At 39.3% G+C, this 15,196-nt stretch overlaps 1 protein-coding gene across 3 annotated transcripts in view; it reads right to left on the bottom strand.

The window, feature by feature from the left end:
• The window catches only part of RBMS3 (RNA binding motif single stranded interacting protein 3), a 1,042,190-nt gene that overhangs the window by 517,852 nt on the left and 509,142 nt on the right, over window positions 1-15,196 (bottom strand). For all 3 annotated transcript variants that reach the window (XM_073568606.1, XM_073568614.1, XM_073568622.1), the window contains exon 4: window positions 9,679-9,770. In XM_073568606.1, the coding sequence (XP_073424707.1) occupies window positions 9,679-9,770 (92 nt within the window). The remainder of the gene's footprint in view (window positions 1-9,678; window positions 9,771-15,196) is intronic.

Below are 15,196 nucleotides of genomic sequence, written 5' to 3'. Positions count from 1 at the left end.
TTGAAAAAATATCAGTACTCGGTATCGGAATTCCGATACAGCGAATATTGGCCGATACCTGATATTTGCAGTATCGAAATCCTCAACACTAGTAGTATGTATGTATGTATGTATGTTGCATGCATGTGTTATATATGTAGTATATATGTAGTCTGCATGTTGCATGCATGTGGTATATATGTAGTATGTTTGTATGTAGTATGCATGTTGCATGTAGTATATATGTATGTTGCATGCATGTAGTATATATGTGGTATATATGTAGTATGCATGTTGCATGCATGTGGTATATATGTAGTATGTATGTTGCATGCATGTGGTATGTATGTTGTATGCATGTAGTATATATGTATGTTGCATGTAGTATATATGTAGTATATATGTAGTATGTATGTTGCATGCATGTAGTATGCATGTGGTATATATGTATGTAGTATGTATGTTGCATGCATGTAGTATGCATGTGGTATATATGTATGTTGCATGTATGTTGCATGTAGTATATATGTTGTATGTATTTTTTTTTTGTACATTCAACACATTAGCCGGATGATGGGACTACTACTGTCCCATCATTGGCTAATGTGTCAATCACCGTCATGGTAGCAGGCATCGCCCGATGGGACTTGTAGTCCCATCAGACGATCCTGCACAGACTCCCAGACAGTCAGCAGAGACCACCGGCGGGCTGGTACAGACCCCCGCAGCCTGCACAGACCCCCCGGACAGTCGGTACAGACCACCGGCAGGCCGGCACAACCCACCGCAGCCTGCACAGACCCCCGGACAGTCGGTACAGACCACCGGCAGGCCGGCACAGCCCCCCGGCAGGCTGGTACAGACCCCCCAGCAGTCCGCACAGACCCCCGGGCAGTCTGCACAGCCCCCCGGAAGGTCCGTACACCCCCCAAGAGGCTGTACAAGGACAGAAAAGGGTTTTTCTTATTCTGATACCGGAAGTCCCATAGACTTGAATGCGACTTCCGGTATCGGAATCGGCGATACCCGATACTTTTTTCGTATCGGGACAATACCATCCGATCCGATATTTTAGGATATCAGATGGTATCGCTTTACAATGCGGATATGTTTCCCGTCCACAGCGCCCAAGCAGTTCGGAAACTGACATATCTGTTGAAACTTTTCAGAAATTTCAATCCACCTCTGTTGTGGGCTCTGGTAAAAACTCTTCAGCTAAGGAGTCCCACAGTGCACGGCATGTGTGCTTCAGTATTCCAGATATGGTGGAAATCCCGAGTCTGTACTGGAAATGCAGTGACGAAAGGGATTCTCCAGTTGTAAGAAATCTGTGGGGAATTAAAAAACAATCAATTAGTTTAAAATAACAGCATTACATACCAAAACTCAGCTATAACACTTGGAGATACAAACTACCACCAACAAGATTCCAGTGAAAGTGTGCTCTGATGCGAGCATATCCAATAAATGTGGCTTACCTTAAAGTCACCATCAGACGCTCTGCGGGTGAAACAGAGAAGCGGCAATAGGTGTCCGATTTTCTTATGAGGTGTGCAATGCGCTCCACCAAGTAATCAAAATTCTCCATTTTCATCCGAACATATCCAAAAAATTTCTCCGGGTTTCGTCTAAGGTCCATGCAGAGTGTAGAATAACCCCACGCGTCATTCTCTTGGCTGTGATGGGGTGGATCGACAAACGTTGTCTACGATGCCTGATGCGCTTCTGTCTCGCTCTCTCCTTCTCCAGAACAATCACCCTCAAACGATTCGCCTCCGCTGTAAAATCCGCCAAATTCTTCAAAATATTTCCAATCACAACATCCATCTTCGCCAGTCACTTGCTCTTCTCTCCAACCTGCACTTTCTCCTCTACAACCTGTCAAAGAAGGGCTGTAGGAACACGATATACTGTATATAGTTTTTCAGTAGGTAATCCCGTTCGGAAGGCCACAAGGGGCGTTTTTAAAAACCGGATCCGGCGTAATCCGTCGAAAAACGGATCGAAAACCGGATGAGACGGATCCGGTTTTGGCTGTCATGCGCAAGATGGATCCGGCAGAAAACCGGATCCGTCACATCCGGTTTTACAAAACATTTGCCGGATCCGGCGCTCCGGCACGACGCCGGAACGCGCCTGACGGCGAAAACCTCATGTGTGAAAGTAGCCTAACTTTTAAAGAAGTGAAAGAAGAGATTAGCACACATGAGCCACCACCTCCCTATTTATTCTGCCAGAAGGGGCATAGATCAGGGACTCTCCTGTTCTTGAGATAGGTTCAAGTCCTAGAAGTAGATGTGCCATGATTTTTAAAATTGGAATACCTTTTTGAGGTACCTGCAGACATAATGTTCACACCCTTGAGTACAGCGGTATTTATCCCTGACTTCTCCAGTCATCATCAGTGGTGGTGATGTCACACATACAGCACTTAAAATCACTACAGCCAAACGGTGATCTCAATGGGCTTGTGCCGTACACATTGGCAAAGCCACTGAATCGGGTCCAGGTCAGTGATTCCATGCTCAGCTATTGATTTGCCGGTCTGGCGCATCATCACCTGTGCACCACAGACTGAATCAAATGCAGCGTCTGTGAACATGGAAACTCAGGAAATCGCACAGTTACTGTTCACAGCCATAACTTTTCTATAACAAGATATTATTCAAATATTAAACAAATTAATTATTTGTAAAAAGACCCCCAAAATATTACTTATTTTGCTAACTTATACTGAGGATCATATTCTGTAGCACTTCCCTATATTCCTTATCGGTATGTCTTTGGATTGTGAGAGGAAACCGAAGTACTAGGAGGAAACCAACGGAAACACAGGAAGAATATGCAAACTCCTGGCAGATGACTTGATCATGTACCTGAGTTAAACAATGCTATCTGCTTATCTCTAATCATCATGCCATGTGACTCTGCAGCCAATCAGCAGTATCTAATTGGTTGCGTCCATCATTACTCTGTCGAGTTAAATAGGAAGGTTCTATGTGCTCATCTATTAGTCAATTTAAAAGAGAATCACTTGATTGTGGGACCTGAACATTATTATGCATTACATGGAGAGTCTGATTATATTGGGAATCTTGTAATGTTTTATTACCCCTTTGGCTGCACTGCAAGAGAGTTTAAAGGTACTGTCACACTTAGCGATGTACCAGCGATCCCGACCAGCGATATGACGCGGTCAGGATCGCTGGTACATCGCTAAGTGGTCGCTAGTGAGCTGCCACACAGGCAGATCTCACCAGCGACATCGCTGGGGACGGGGGTCGCTACTTACCTGTCACACCAGGCGATCCTGCGTCCTCCCGCCCGGCTCCACGCGTCGCTCGTCATCACAGCAGGAAGCGCCCCAGGAAGCTGACGACGAGAAACAGTCCTGAACGTTCTCGCGCGATCAGCGATAACCAGCGGGGGAGCGGTTGTAGGTAAGTATCACACACAGCGATATCGCTAGCAATATCGCTATAACGTCACAAGTTATAGCGATATTGCTAGCGATATCGCTTAGTGTGACAGTACCTTTAGACTTGGTATTAGGATCTACTACACAATCTAAATCATTATGGGTCTCAGAAAAGCTATTTGTAGGACAACCTTTTAATCTTTCATTCACAGTTATCATCAGAAAAAAAACAATGTCATCCTCTATTCCCTCCAAGTGTGCCTTGAATTAGAAAGCAAAATTACACATGGAAAGCAGGAAACTTTCCCTCCCTCCAATGATTATCTTGGTTAATAATATAAAACCCCTGTGAAGGAAAAGACAATCCTAATACTAATTTGTATTGCCCCATAAACTCCTTGAAGAAGTAGAGGGTTGAGTCATACTTGAATAAAACTACCCATTGCTTCATTGTTAACCTTAGGTTGCATAGAAGCATTGCACGGATTAGCGATTTCTGCAGTGTTAACAGGGGCTACTTCGAATCTTAATTTTTAATTGGGGCTGTCTCAATGGTGCACACCTCTTTGGTCTTAGCTTTTCCATCACACAAGATTATACAAATATTAAACACAAATAAACTATTTGTAAAAAGACCCCTAAAATATTACTTATTTTGTTAACTTATACAGAGGATCATATTCTGCAGCACTTCTCTAAATTCTCTATCAGTATGTCTTTGGAGTGTGGGAGTAAATCGAAGTACCAGGAGGAAGCTCACGCAAATACGGGGAGAACATACAAACTCCTTACAGATGTCCTTGGTGGAATTTGGAATCATGACTCCAAGGATGCAAGGTTACAGTACTTACCGCCGAGCCACTATGCTTCTTACAGCATTGCATGATGGAAAAAAATTGCTTATTGAAACATCGCATAATGCTGTGCCCGTAACATGTATCTTTAAATTGCAAAACCCAATTTCAATGTATTTTAAGTAGTAACTTTATTGTCTTTGTCTTCTATTCCATAGTCCAGTTTATAGTCAGCAAAGCTAGCTTGCTACATTTTTTTTCTACCAGCAAAACCGGAATGAAGACTGTATCAAATCTATAATTCCCACAGGAAATAACAAAATTTGTTGGTTTGATAAATCCTGTTACGGTCTACAAAATAAAGTTTAAAAATATAATAATCACTAGCGGTGATACAAAAATGTCATAGATGAGCTTAGGATGAAGGAGCCTTGATACTTTTCATTGCTGAACCGTTAAACCTTGATCAAACTAATTTTTATATAATGTGCAGGCAAGCTACACTTGAGAAAACTCGTAATTTACTATAAAAATTTGAGAAGCGTTCAGGGGAAGAAGGCAGCCTTCTCGTTAAGATTCTAACAATGGGGGTGAACAGTAAACCAATGAAAATTGGCAAAGAAATAATACCAAGTATGAATTTTCAAGTGATAAAACTCCTTAGGCAATAGATGAGCATCCTACAGATACATTGCTCATGCAGAAACATAATCAGATGCGCATTTAGCTAATAATCATGGAAAGCTAACATCTAGTAACTAAACAGTGTCAACACATTGGCTTGTGCCAGTACAATGCTAGTAAACACCATCTGCGCACACCAAAGCGTCTGACTGGTTACATCATTTATCATGAAATGCACACTGCCAGAGTCAAGGAAGCAGGCTGAGAAAGCATACTGTACATTAGAAGGAAAAGAATGTTTTAGTTCAAAAATTGACTACTTGAGTCAGTATTTTGGGAGTTGATTATAATAATTTGAGATTATAACAGCAGTCACACAAGGATTTATAGGATCTGATTTTTAACAATGCCTAAAAAAGGCAAATATTAATTATTGTAGTATATTATTCAATGTGGAAAAAATATACAAGCACAAATTATTTTATAGAATTTAGTCCCTAGACTTGCTTAACCCCTTAAGCACCAGTGGTATTTTTGGTTTTGCATTTTCGCTTTTTGCTCCCCTTTTTGCCAGAGCCATAGCTTTTTTTTATTTTTTTTCTCAAAATGGCCACATGAGGGCATTTTTTTTGTGGGACGAGTTGTTTCTTTGAACGACATCATTGGTTTTACCATGTCGTGTACTTGAAAACAGGAAAAAAATTCCAAGTGCGGTGAAATTGCAAAAAAAATTGCAGTCCCTCAATTGTTTTTTGTTTGTTTTTTTTTTTTTTTTAATAGGTTCACTAAATGCTAAAACTGACCTGCCATTATGATTCTACAGGTCATTATGAGTTCATAGACACCCAACATGTCTAGGTTCTTTTTTTATCTAAGTGGTGAAAAAATATTTCAAAATTTGTCAAGAAAAAAAAAGTTGCCATTTCTGAAACCCATAGCTTCTCCATTTATCGAGATCTAGAGCTGGGTGAGGGCTTATATTTTGCATGCCGATTTGATGTTTTTATTGATACCATTTTGGTGCAGATACGATCTTTTGATCGCCCGTTATTGCATTTTATTGCAATGTTGCAGCGACCAAGAAAAGTAATTCAGGCATTTTGATTTTTTGGAATGGGATGAAAGGGGGGTGTCGTTCAAAAGTATAACTCGTTCCACAAAAAACAAGCCCTCACATGGCCATATTGATGGAAAAGTAAAAAAAGTTATAGCTCTGGAAAGAAGGGAAGGGAAAAATGAAAATGCAAATCCAAAAATCCCCTGGTTGTTAAGGGGTTAAAATTTTAAGCAGGATTTTTTTAATGTGGAGATCCCCGCGCACAATAGCTTTTTCTGGGTCACTGCAACTTATAATCACATTCAACAGAATGTCACAGACATTGCTGATGTGCGGCAGGTGGGTAAGATCCTCCCAATCATCACCGGCATATCGATATGAAATTATCTGTATTGCGGCAGCTTTCTACTGTTTATTACATTACATGTAACAAACTGAGGTAACATACTTCATATCCCCTTGCAATGGTGGATTGTTGTACAGGGTGCTCAATGATGAGACAGAATAGAGATAATGAGAAAATGGAAACGGTCTTAGGAGCGCAGGAAAGAGACTCAGACAAGAGATGGGGTTAAACCACAACGCGTTTCGACGGAGAATCCATCATCCACCTGTTGAAGACGGATTCTCCGTCGAAACGCGTTGTGGTTTAACCCCATCTCTTGTCTGAGTCTCTTTCCTGTGCTCCTAATACCGTTTCCATTTTCTCATTGCTCCTATCCTCCATTGGAGGTTTTCGGCTGGAGCTGCGGTGGAGACCTGACATTTTTGTCTGCCCCTGGGTTGCTTCCTAGGCGCTCCTCTATGACCGCTTATCACTGACTCTTATTCACATGAATAGAGATAATGGCCTATAAACTGTTTTACGAGATGCTAGATTTTCTGTTTTTTTTCACAATTCTGCTTTTCAGGTGTTCATAAGTATATATTTCGTGGTCATAAGTGATGTCTGCTCTAGATTTTTATCATTCCTGAAGTGTAAGGAGACATAAGCATCAGTGAGGCCAAACAGAATATAACTAAAAATTGATATCGCTCAGACCTTTGTAAATCAAAGCTAATATCCATTTCATAACAGCCGCACTTGTTGCACAACATCTGAGCCTGAAATTCAGATCATGAAAACTTTCATCTCTGGAAATAATCACTGTTTGATGCAGATTCCCTTTAACTTCCTATTTGACATAACATCCATATTGTTTGATATCACCGGGTTCAGCATGTCTCCCTCTCATTCAGTTCATCTATGATGTGGCACATGTAATTAGCACATCTTCACGATGATACGTCGCTAACAGTAGTATTCCGCTCCATGCATGAATAATTAATAGATGCCATTATTAAAAGATTACTTGTCTTGCTCTCAGTTCTATTTGCAAAAATGTAATTTTTGCTACAGAAATATTAAATAGTTCCTTACATACAGTATCTGTAAATATATATCCGCGATATGATGCTCAAAGGCAAGCAAAAATAGTCCAAATTTTCAGTCTTTTAGAAAAACCTTTTCATTCCATCTGTTTCTCTATTTTCGTACATATAATTTTGCATGCATTTTTTGCAATGCAGCTAAAATAAAAAATAAAGTAACTGTGCATAGTTCCTTGTGTAAAAATAATCTACCGTTTAAGCAGCAAAAAAAAAAGTTGCATCTTCTTCCTAATTCACTGCAAATGATGTAATAAAATATGGTTTTAGTCTTTAAGATTACTGGATTACCAATTATACAGCAATAGAATCATCCAGTACCATTGTAATTAAAGAAGCACTTTTATTAAAGGGGGTATTCCCATCTCCAAGATCCTATTTCAATATGTAGTAGGTGCAATAATAATAACATTAGCAAATTCCTCCAATTAGAAATGTAGCATAGTTCTTCTGATTCACTATGTCATTTAACCCATGTGCATGCATTGCAGTAGCTTAGGTATCCAAGGTTACAACCACTAACAGCTAATTAGCTTATTCACTGTCACTATATGAGTAATCGCAATCATGGATACCTAAGCTACAGAAATGCCCTTCCTTCACATGGGGCTAGAGACATAGAGAATCAGAAGAACTTTACCATATTTGCTCAGTGGCCATTGGAGCGCCTACATATCTAAGTTGATTTTTGATGAGCTCAGTAGTATGGAGACAAAGCAGAAACACTCACTCCTGTGATAAAGCAAGCAGAAAAATGTTTTACTTGAGAAGGTAGCAGATGCAAGCCTTTGATGTTTCATTTGTATACTCCCTTATCATAAGTGACTTATGCTTCCTCCTCTGGCCAGGAGCTGTTATGTGCAGACCATAAACTGGAGCAGCTTTGCATGGTCAGACACAGCAAATTACAGTACAGAGCAGGGACACATTTCTAAGATTATCTCAGCACAAGAATATTTTTTTTTTACACATCCAAGTGGGAAACTGATTATTATATCAAGATCTATTGGTTAAAATGTACTTTGTTCTTGGAACAATACATTTAAAAGTATTACACTTAACGTGTCCATGTCCTTTAAATTTTTAGTCCACAATAATGTTTATACAAAAAAAAATATTAGAACAGTATCATTTTTTTTAAACGTGTCACCAGCTTATAAAAGATTTCACAGGTCTTTAAAATGCGTTAAGCCTAAAAAAGATAGTTACCGAATTAAACATGTGGTATATGCTAATAATAATATTTCATATAAGAACAACGCTGAAAAAACGAAGAAAATCTTAAAATGGTAAAAAATAAAAATCTCAAGTACATTTGTACTGAAAATAAAACTTCATGCATGTTTTATGAAGATGAGTAAATCTTTCATAATTCTCCATTGATTCTCCAAACTGAAAATAATATAATTCTCTGCAAATTTGGAACCTGGAAAAACAATTTTTATTTCCATTTCTAACTTTTTGTCTCACTGCTCTCAAATTATCAGCAATAGTGTAGAAGAATAAAGATACTATACAGCAGGGACAAGCAGCCACATTGACAGTGAGCCCAAATTCATTTTTATGTTTCAATGAAAGTTTATCGTAATAATGTAAGCCAGCAAACTTTATAACAGTGAACACAGGAGGATCTTTAGTACAATGAAAGCCATAGGACCCTCATAACATTGACCACCAAAAGTGACAAGAACACCCAGAGAATCCTAACAGTGGTCACAGTCGCACAGTCCTCAAAAGAATGAAGTCTCTTGGACCACAGTAAATAACAGAACTTTGAATTCTTGACTTCCACAGAAACCTATAAAAGTTAGGGCGCTTTCACATTGCGTCCTGTGCCCTCGTAGGGGCATACATCTGAAATTGCCCACAAAATGGGGTCTGGACGCATGCGCTGACAGGGCCAATAGACTGTAATGGTGACGCAGAGCAAACGTGCACTTTGCCGTGCATCATTTTGAGGAGTGTACGTCTACAGGAGGTTGACACTCAGACGTAGTAGACTGCATCTGAGTATCTGCCTCCTATAGGTGTACACTCCCCAAAAAAAGGGCACGACACAGCGCATGTTTGCTCTGAATCATCATTGCAGTCTAGTGACCCCATCAGCGCATGTGTTTGGACGCTGTTTTGCAGGGGATTTCAAACTTTTGCTCCAGTGGGAACACCAAATGCAATGTAAAAGCACCCTTAGTAAGTCGAATAAGTCAGTTGCGTGATCAATGACACTCATTGGCAGCCTTCCCTCCTTATCGTCCAGCCTAAAATGTAGATTAATCCCTCAAAATTTCTCAAGTATGCCTTTTCAGGCCAGTTCCTCCATCCATTTTCTAAAGCATTCAAAATGAGACAGAGCAGTACGTTCTATCTTATGTCCTTACCTTTGCCATTTGGGCTTGTACACCAGTAGCTTTCAGAGATGCAACGGCTTTTTGTGCAGCAGCAGGACTGTCAAAATCTACAAATCCATAACCTGCAAAATGAAGAAATTATTTGTCAAAAGAAGAAAAAAAAGTAACAGTGACAATTACTTATATCATATGTGACATAATAATTCTTGAAGTTTAGTATTAACCCCTTCCCAACATATGACGTTAATGTATGTCATATGTCATGTACCCTGCCTTCAGTGCAGACTTGAATGCTGATCCCCCATCTTTACTGGGAAAGGATGCCAGATTTAATCAGCCATCATGTGCTTTTAACAGCCACAGGTGGAGCAGATCTCTGCCCACGGCTATAACCTGTTAAATCCTGTTGTCAACCTTTGAGCAGCATTTAATGCACGCCATGATCGTGGGGTGCGGACGGGTTGTCTTGACAGCTGTCGGACATGTCTGTCATTATGATCCTTCTGTGAAAGCCAGCACAGCACAGCTGATGCACTGCTATGTATAGTACAAGCGATCGGAAAAGCAAAGTGATCTTTTAAATCTAATAAAAAGTGAAACCAAAGTTTTAATACATATGAAAAAAGTAAAAAAAACACACATAAGCTCAAATGACCCTCCTTTTGACCCATTAAAAATAAAATAAATAAAAAATGCACATATTTGGTATCGCTGCATTCGTAAAAGTCCAATATATCAAAATATGATGTAAATTAATCTGATTAATAAACGGTGTAAAGACAAAAAAAAATTAAAATGCCAAGTTTTTGGGAGCCACAACATTGCAATGAAATGCAATACTAGGTGATCAAAACATTGTATCTACCCAAAAATCATATCAGTAAAAGCATCAACTCATGGAGCAAAAAATAAGTCTTTACACAGCTCCATGTCCTAAAAGATGGAGAGGATACAGGTCTCTGAAAATTGTGTCATTAGCTAATTTTTTAACCACTTAGATAAAACAAAAACTATACATGTTTGGTAAGTCGGCAATAATACTGACCTGGAGAATCATATTTTCAGGTCAGTTTTACCCTATAGTTAACATGGTAAATAAAAAAAAAACAAAAAAACTATTGTGGAATTGCACTTTTTTTTAGCAATTTCATCAGACTTGGAATTTTTTTTCCAGTTTTTCAGCACACTATATAATAAAAAAAAGTTATGGCTCTTGGTAGAAGGAGGAAATAACAAAGCAAAAAAAATGGAAAATTATCAGGTCATGAAAGAGTTAAAAGGGTTATCTGGTATTTTAATATTGATGGCCTAGCCTTAAGATAGGTCATCAATACCAGAATGGAGGGGGTGCCACATGACAGGCTCTCTACAAAGTGTTGTGTTTCAAAGAATGCATAAAATGCTATTTAACCCCTTAGCGACAGAGCCAGTTTGTAGCTTAATGACCAGGCCAATTTTTACAATTCTGACCACTGTCCCTTTATGAGGTTATAACTCTGGAACGCTTTAATGGATCCCACTGATTCTGAGATTGTTTTTTCATGACATATTGTCCTTCATGTTAGTGATAACATTTCTTTGATAAGTCTTGTGTTTATTTATGAAAAAAATGGAAATATGGCGAAAATTTTGAAAATTTTAAAACTTTAAATTTTTATGCCCTTAAATCAGAGAGATGTGTCACACAAATTTCTTAATAAATAACATTTCCCACATGTCTACTTTACATCACCACAATTTTGGAAGCAACATTTTTTTTTGTTAGGAAGTTATAAGGGTTAAAAGTTGACCAGCGATTTCTCATTTTTACAACAAAATTTACAAAACCATTTTTTTTAGGGACCACATCATATTTAAAGTCATTTTGAGGGGTGTACATGACAGAAAATACCCAAAAGTGGCACCATTCTAAAAACTAGACCCCTCAAGGTGCTCAATGCCACATTCAAGAAGTTTATTAACCCTTTAAGTGCTTCACAGGAACTAAAGCAATATGGAAGGAAAAAATTAACAACTTTTTTTTGCCAAAAATTTATATCAGAACCAATTTTTTTTATTTTCACAAGTGTCAAAAGAGAAAATCAACCGCAAAATTTGTTGTACAATTTCTCCTGAATACGCCGCTACCCCATATGTGGGGGTAAACCACTTTTTCAGCACACGGCAGAGCTCGCAAGGGATGGAGCGCCGTTTGACTTTTTCAACGCAGAATTGGCTGGAATTGAGATCGGATGCCATGTTGCGTTCGGAGAGCCCTTAATGTGCCTAAACAGTGGAAAACTCCAACAAGAGACCCCATTTTGGAAATTAGACCCATTAAGGAACTTATCTAGATGTGTGGTGAGCACTTTGAACCTTCAAGTGCTTCACAGAAGTTTATAACGTAGAGCCGTAAAAATAAGAAATCCATTTTTTTTTCCACAAAAATGATCTTTTCGCCCCCAAATTTTTATTTTTACAAGGGTAACAGGAGAAATCATACCCTCACAGTTGTTGTGCGATTTGTCCTGAGTACGCCGATACCCCATATGTGGGGGGAACCACTGTTTGGGCGCATGGGAGAGCTCGGAAGGGAAGGAGTGCCATTTTGGAATGCAGACTTTGATGGAATGGTCTGCGGGCATCATGTTGCATTTGCAGAGCCCCTGATGGGCCTAAACAGTGGAAACCCCCCACAAGTGACCCCATTTTGGAATTAGACCCCTAAGGAACTTATCTAGATGTGTGGTGAGCACTTTGAACCCCCAAGTGCTTCACAGAAGTTTATAAACGCAGAGCCGTGAAAATAAAAAGTCTTTTTTTATTTCCACAAAAGTGATTTTTTTAGACCCAACTTTTTAGACCCCCAAAGTTGGTAAATAGTGGAAACCCCTCAATTCTTGCTCCAACCCTAACCCCAACACACCCCTAACCCTAATCCCTAATCCTAATTCTAACCCTAATCCTAGTTCGCCCTAACCCTAATTCTAACCCTAACCCTAACCCTAGCCCAACCATAACCCTAACCCAACCATAACCCTAACCTTAGCCCAACCCTAACCCTAGCCCTAGCCCTAACCCTAGCCAAACCCTAACTCTAGCCCAACCCTAACCCTAACCCTAGCCCTAGCCCTAACCCTAATGGAAAACTGAAAAAAAATATTTTCTTTATTTCATTATGTTTGCCTATATAAGGGGGTGATAAACGGGGGGGTTATGTACTATTTTTTTATTTTGATCACTATGATCGTTTATCATGGTGATCAAAATAATGAATGGAATCTGCCAGCCGGAGCCGGCAGATTCCCAGTGGGCGCACTGCGCATGTGCCCGCCATTTTCAAGATGGCGGCGCCCATCGGAGTACGCCGGCGGGATGCGGGAAGTGAGAACCACGGAGAGGTACCGGGGGGGATCGGGGACCCTCTTTCTCTCTCCTCTAATGTGCGATCACATCAGAGGAAAGAGAAATTTAATGCATAATCGCAGCTTTTTTTGCGGTCGCCGTTATAGGGTTAATAACGGCGATTGCAAAAGCGGGGTCGGTAAAAACTGACCGATTCATGTTCTCTGGGGTCTCGGCTACCCCTGGCAGCCGAGACCCCGGAGATAATCCGACACTGGGGGGCGCTATGTACTTTCTCCACAGCGCCGTGAATTAATGACGCTGTGGTTTTAGTACCCTTAATTACCGCCGTTAAAAGGCGTATCGGCGGTCGTTAAGGGGTTAAAGAGATGCATAACCTGATGTCTTATTTCTGCATCAGACATATGATAACATGAGGAAATGAAATTATTATCATGAGACAAGCTCCTTTAACACATTTTAAGCTAAGTATGAAATGACTGTGCAATTTTCACAACCTTCATAAATTCATTAACTGTAAGTATAAGATGCTATTGATTAAGTTCCCCAGTAAAATATGTTGTCACTAAGGCAGATGATTCAGTGTCATTTTTTCCTGTAGGGTATAGATATTAATATTAGCTTCTCTTTTTTAACATATTATGAGATGTATGGTAAGTTTTGAGATTAACTAGATTAAAAAAAAATACTCTGACACGAGATTTCTATGTGAGGCCACCCAGTGGTTGCAATGTAGATTTTACTTGTCAAAGATATTTAATAAGAAATTTATATCCTTAACCAAATTTAAGAAAAAGTAATAGTAATAGTGGACACATCCTGTATTAAAAGAAAACAAAAATAATCTAGTCTATAAATTAACACACTTAAAAGCAGCAAGAGGAAAATAAACATCTACATTCCAGCCCTATTCTCACCTTCCCATATTTCATTGCAACTGACTGCTTTCCAATCTTTTTTGGACATCTACCAAATACCGGGAATGAAAGCCATCGGTGTAACATATAGCCTTGGCTGATACCTTGACAAACGATTCACATCCTTTTTCATTCATGGGAAGGAATTTCTTCATTTATTTTGATATGTTAAGACTTGTTTGTCCCAATTTGTACTTTCGTTCCTTTCTCGCTGTTGTCTTAATATGTACATTGTACATAACAAGATTATTTAGCTCTTCCAATTACAAGAAATGTGATATCTGTGAGTTCACAGTGATAGCTTATAACAGGTATTTGGTTAAGGGCTTTCCAGCTCGCCATGGTATCTAATAAAATCCTCCTCAAAGCACGGAGCTAGGTAATGCATTGTAAAATCTAAGACACTAAGTGATTTATAATTACATTGAAGGCACAAAGATCTTTTATACAATCCACAGAATCCATATCTATAATCAGATCGACAATTAATAACTACCAATTTACCGTAGTGGGACTGCCATTATAGAAAGAAATCCTAGGGAGGTGCTTTTATCAGTGCTACTTGCAATATAGATAAAATACTGAGTATTGCAGTTGGATTAAAAAACTTAGAAGCCAAGTTCTCTTTAATTAATGATGATCATTCTTAATGAATAAATTCTCTCCCATACTATTGCTGTGCGAGAGCTTAACCTAGAGGTATGTGCACACTAGTATTACCGCTGCTGGTTATAATAAAGCCCTTACAGCTAATTTAAATCAGTTATTGAATAATTTTTTAATGGAATTTGTCAGTTTTTTGGCGTAAGGCTGGGGTCACACCCCTGTCGATTCTCTCATGTTAGAGAATCAGGCCGACTATGCTAATGTCACCAGGATCGTACTCTGTAAGAGTTTGATCCGAGTATCGTCTGAGTGTTCCCTGATGGTCTCGCATGGGAAAATAGGAGAACAGGTGCAGAGAAGATTAAGAACTTCATTTCACTATCTGATATCCGAGTGTAGTCCGATGTTTCACACAAACCCATAGACTTGTATGGGTGCACATGATCCGATCATTGGATGCACCTGTAGCTGCCATTTTCTTCACAAGCCGAATTGACATAAGAAAATAAATCACAGATCTGCACTGCCCCTTAGTATAAGCCATCTGATAACCGTGTAATATGACAGTGTAAGCAAGCCCTTATTGTTATCAAAGGGGATATTAGAAACTCCCACAGAACATTACAACCAAGCTGTAAAAAATAGTTTCCTTTAGTAGAATTTTGGGAATTTAAGAGCCC

This window comes from Dendrobates tinctorius, unplaced genomic scaffold (assembly GCF_039654945.1).
Source record: "Dendrobates tinctorius isolate UK_male_01 unplaced genomic scaffold, ASM3965494v1 ptg000005l, whole genome shotgun sequence".
NCBI classification, from domain to species: domain Eukaryota; kingdom Metazoa; phylum Chordata; class Amphibia; order Anura; family Dendrobatidae; genus Dendrobates; species Dendrobates tinctorius.
This window is presented reverse-complemented; position numbering and strand designations above follow the sequence as displayed.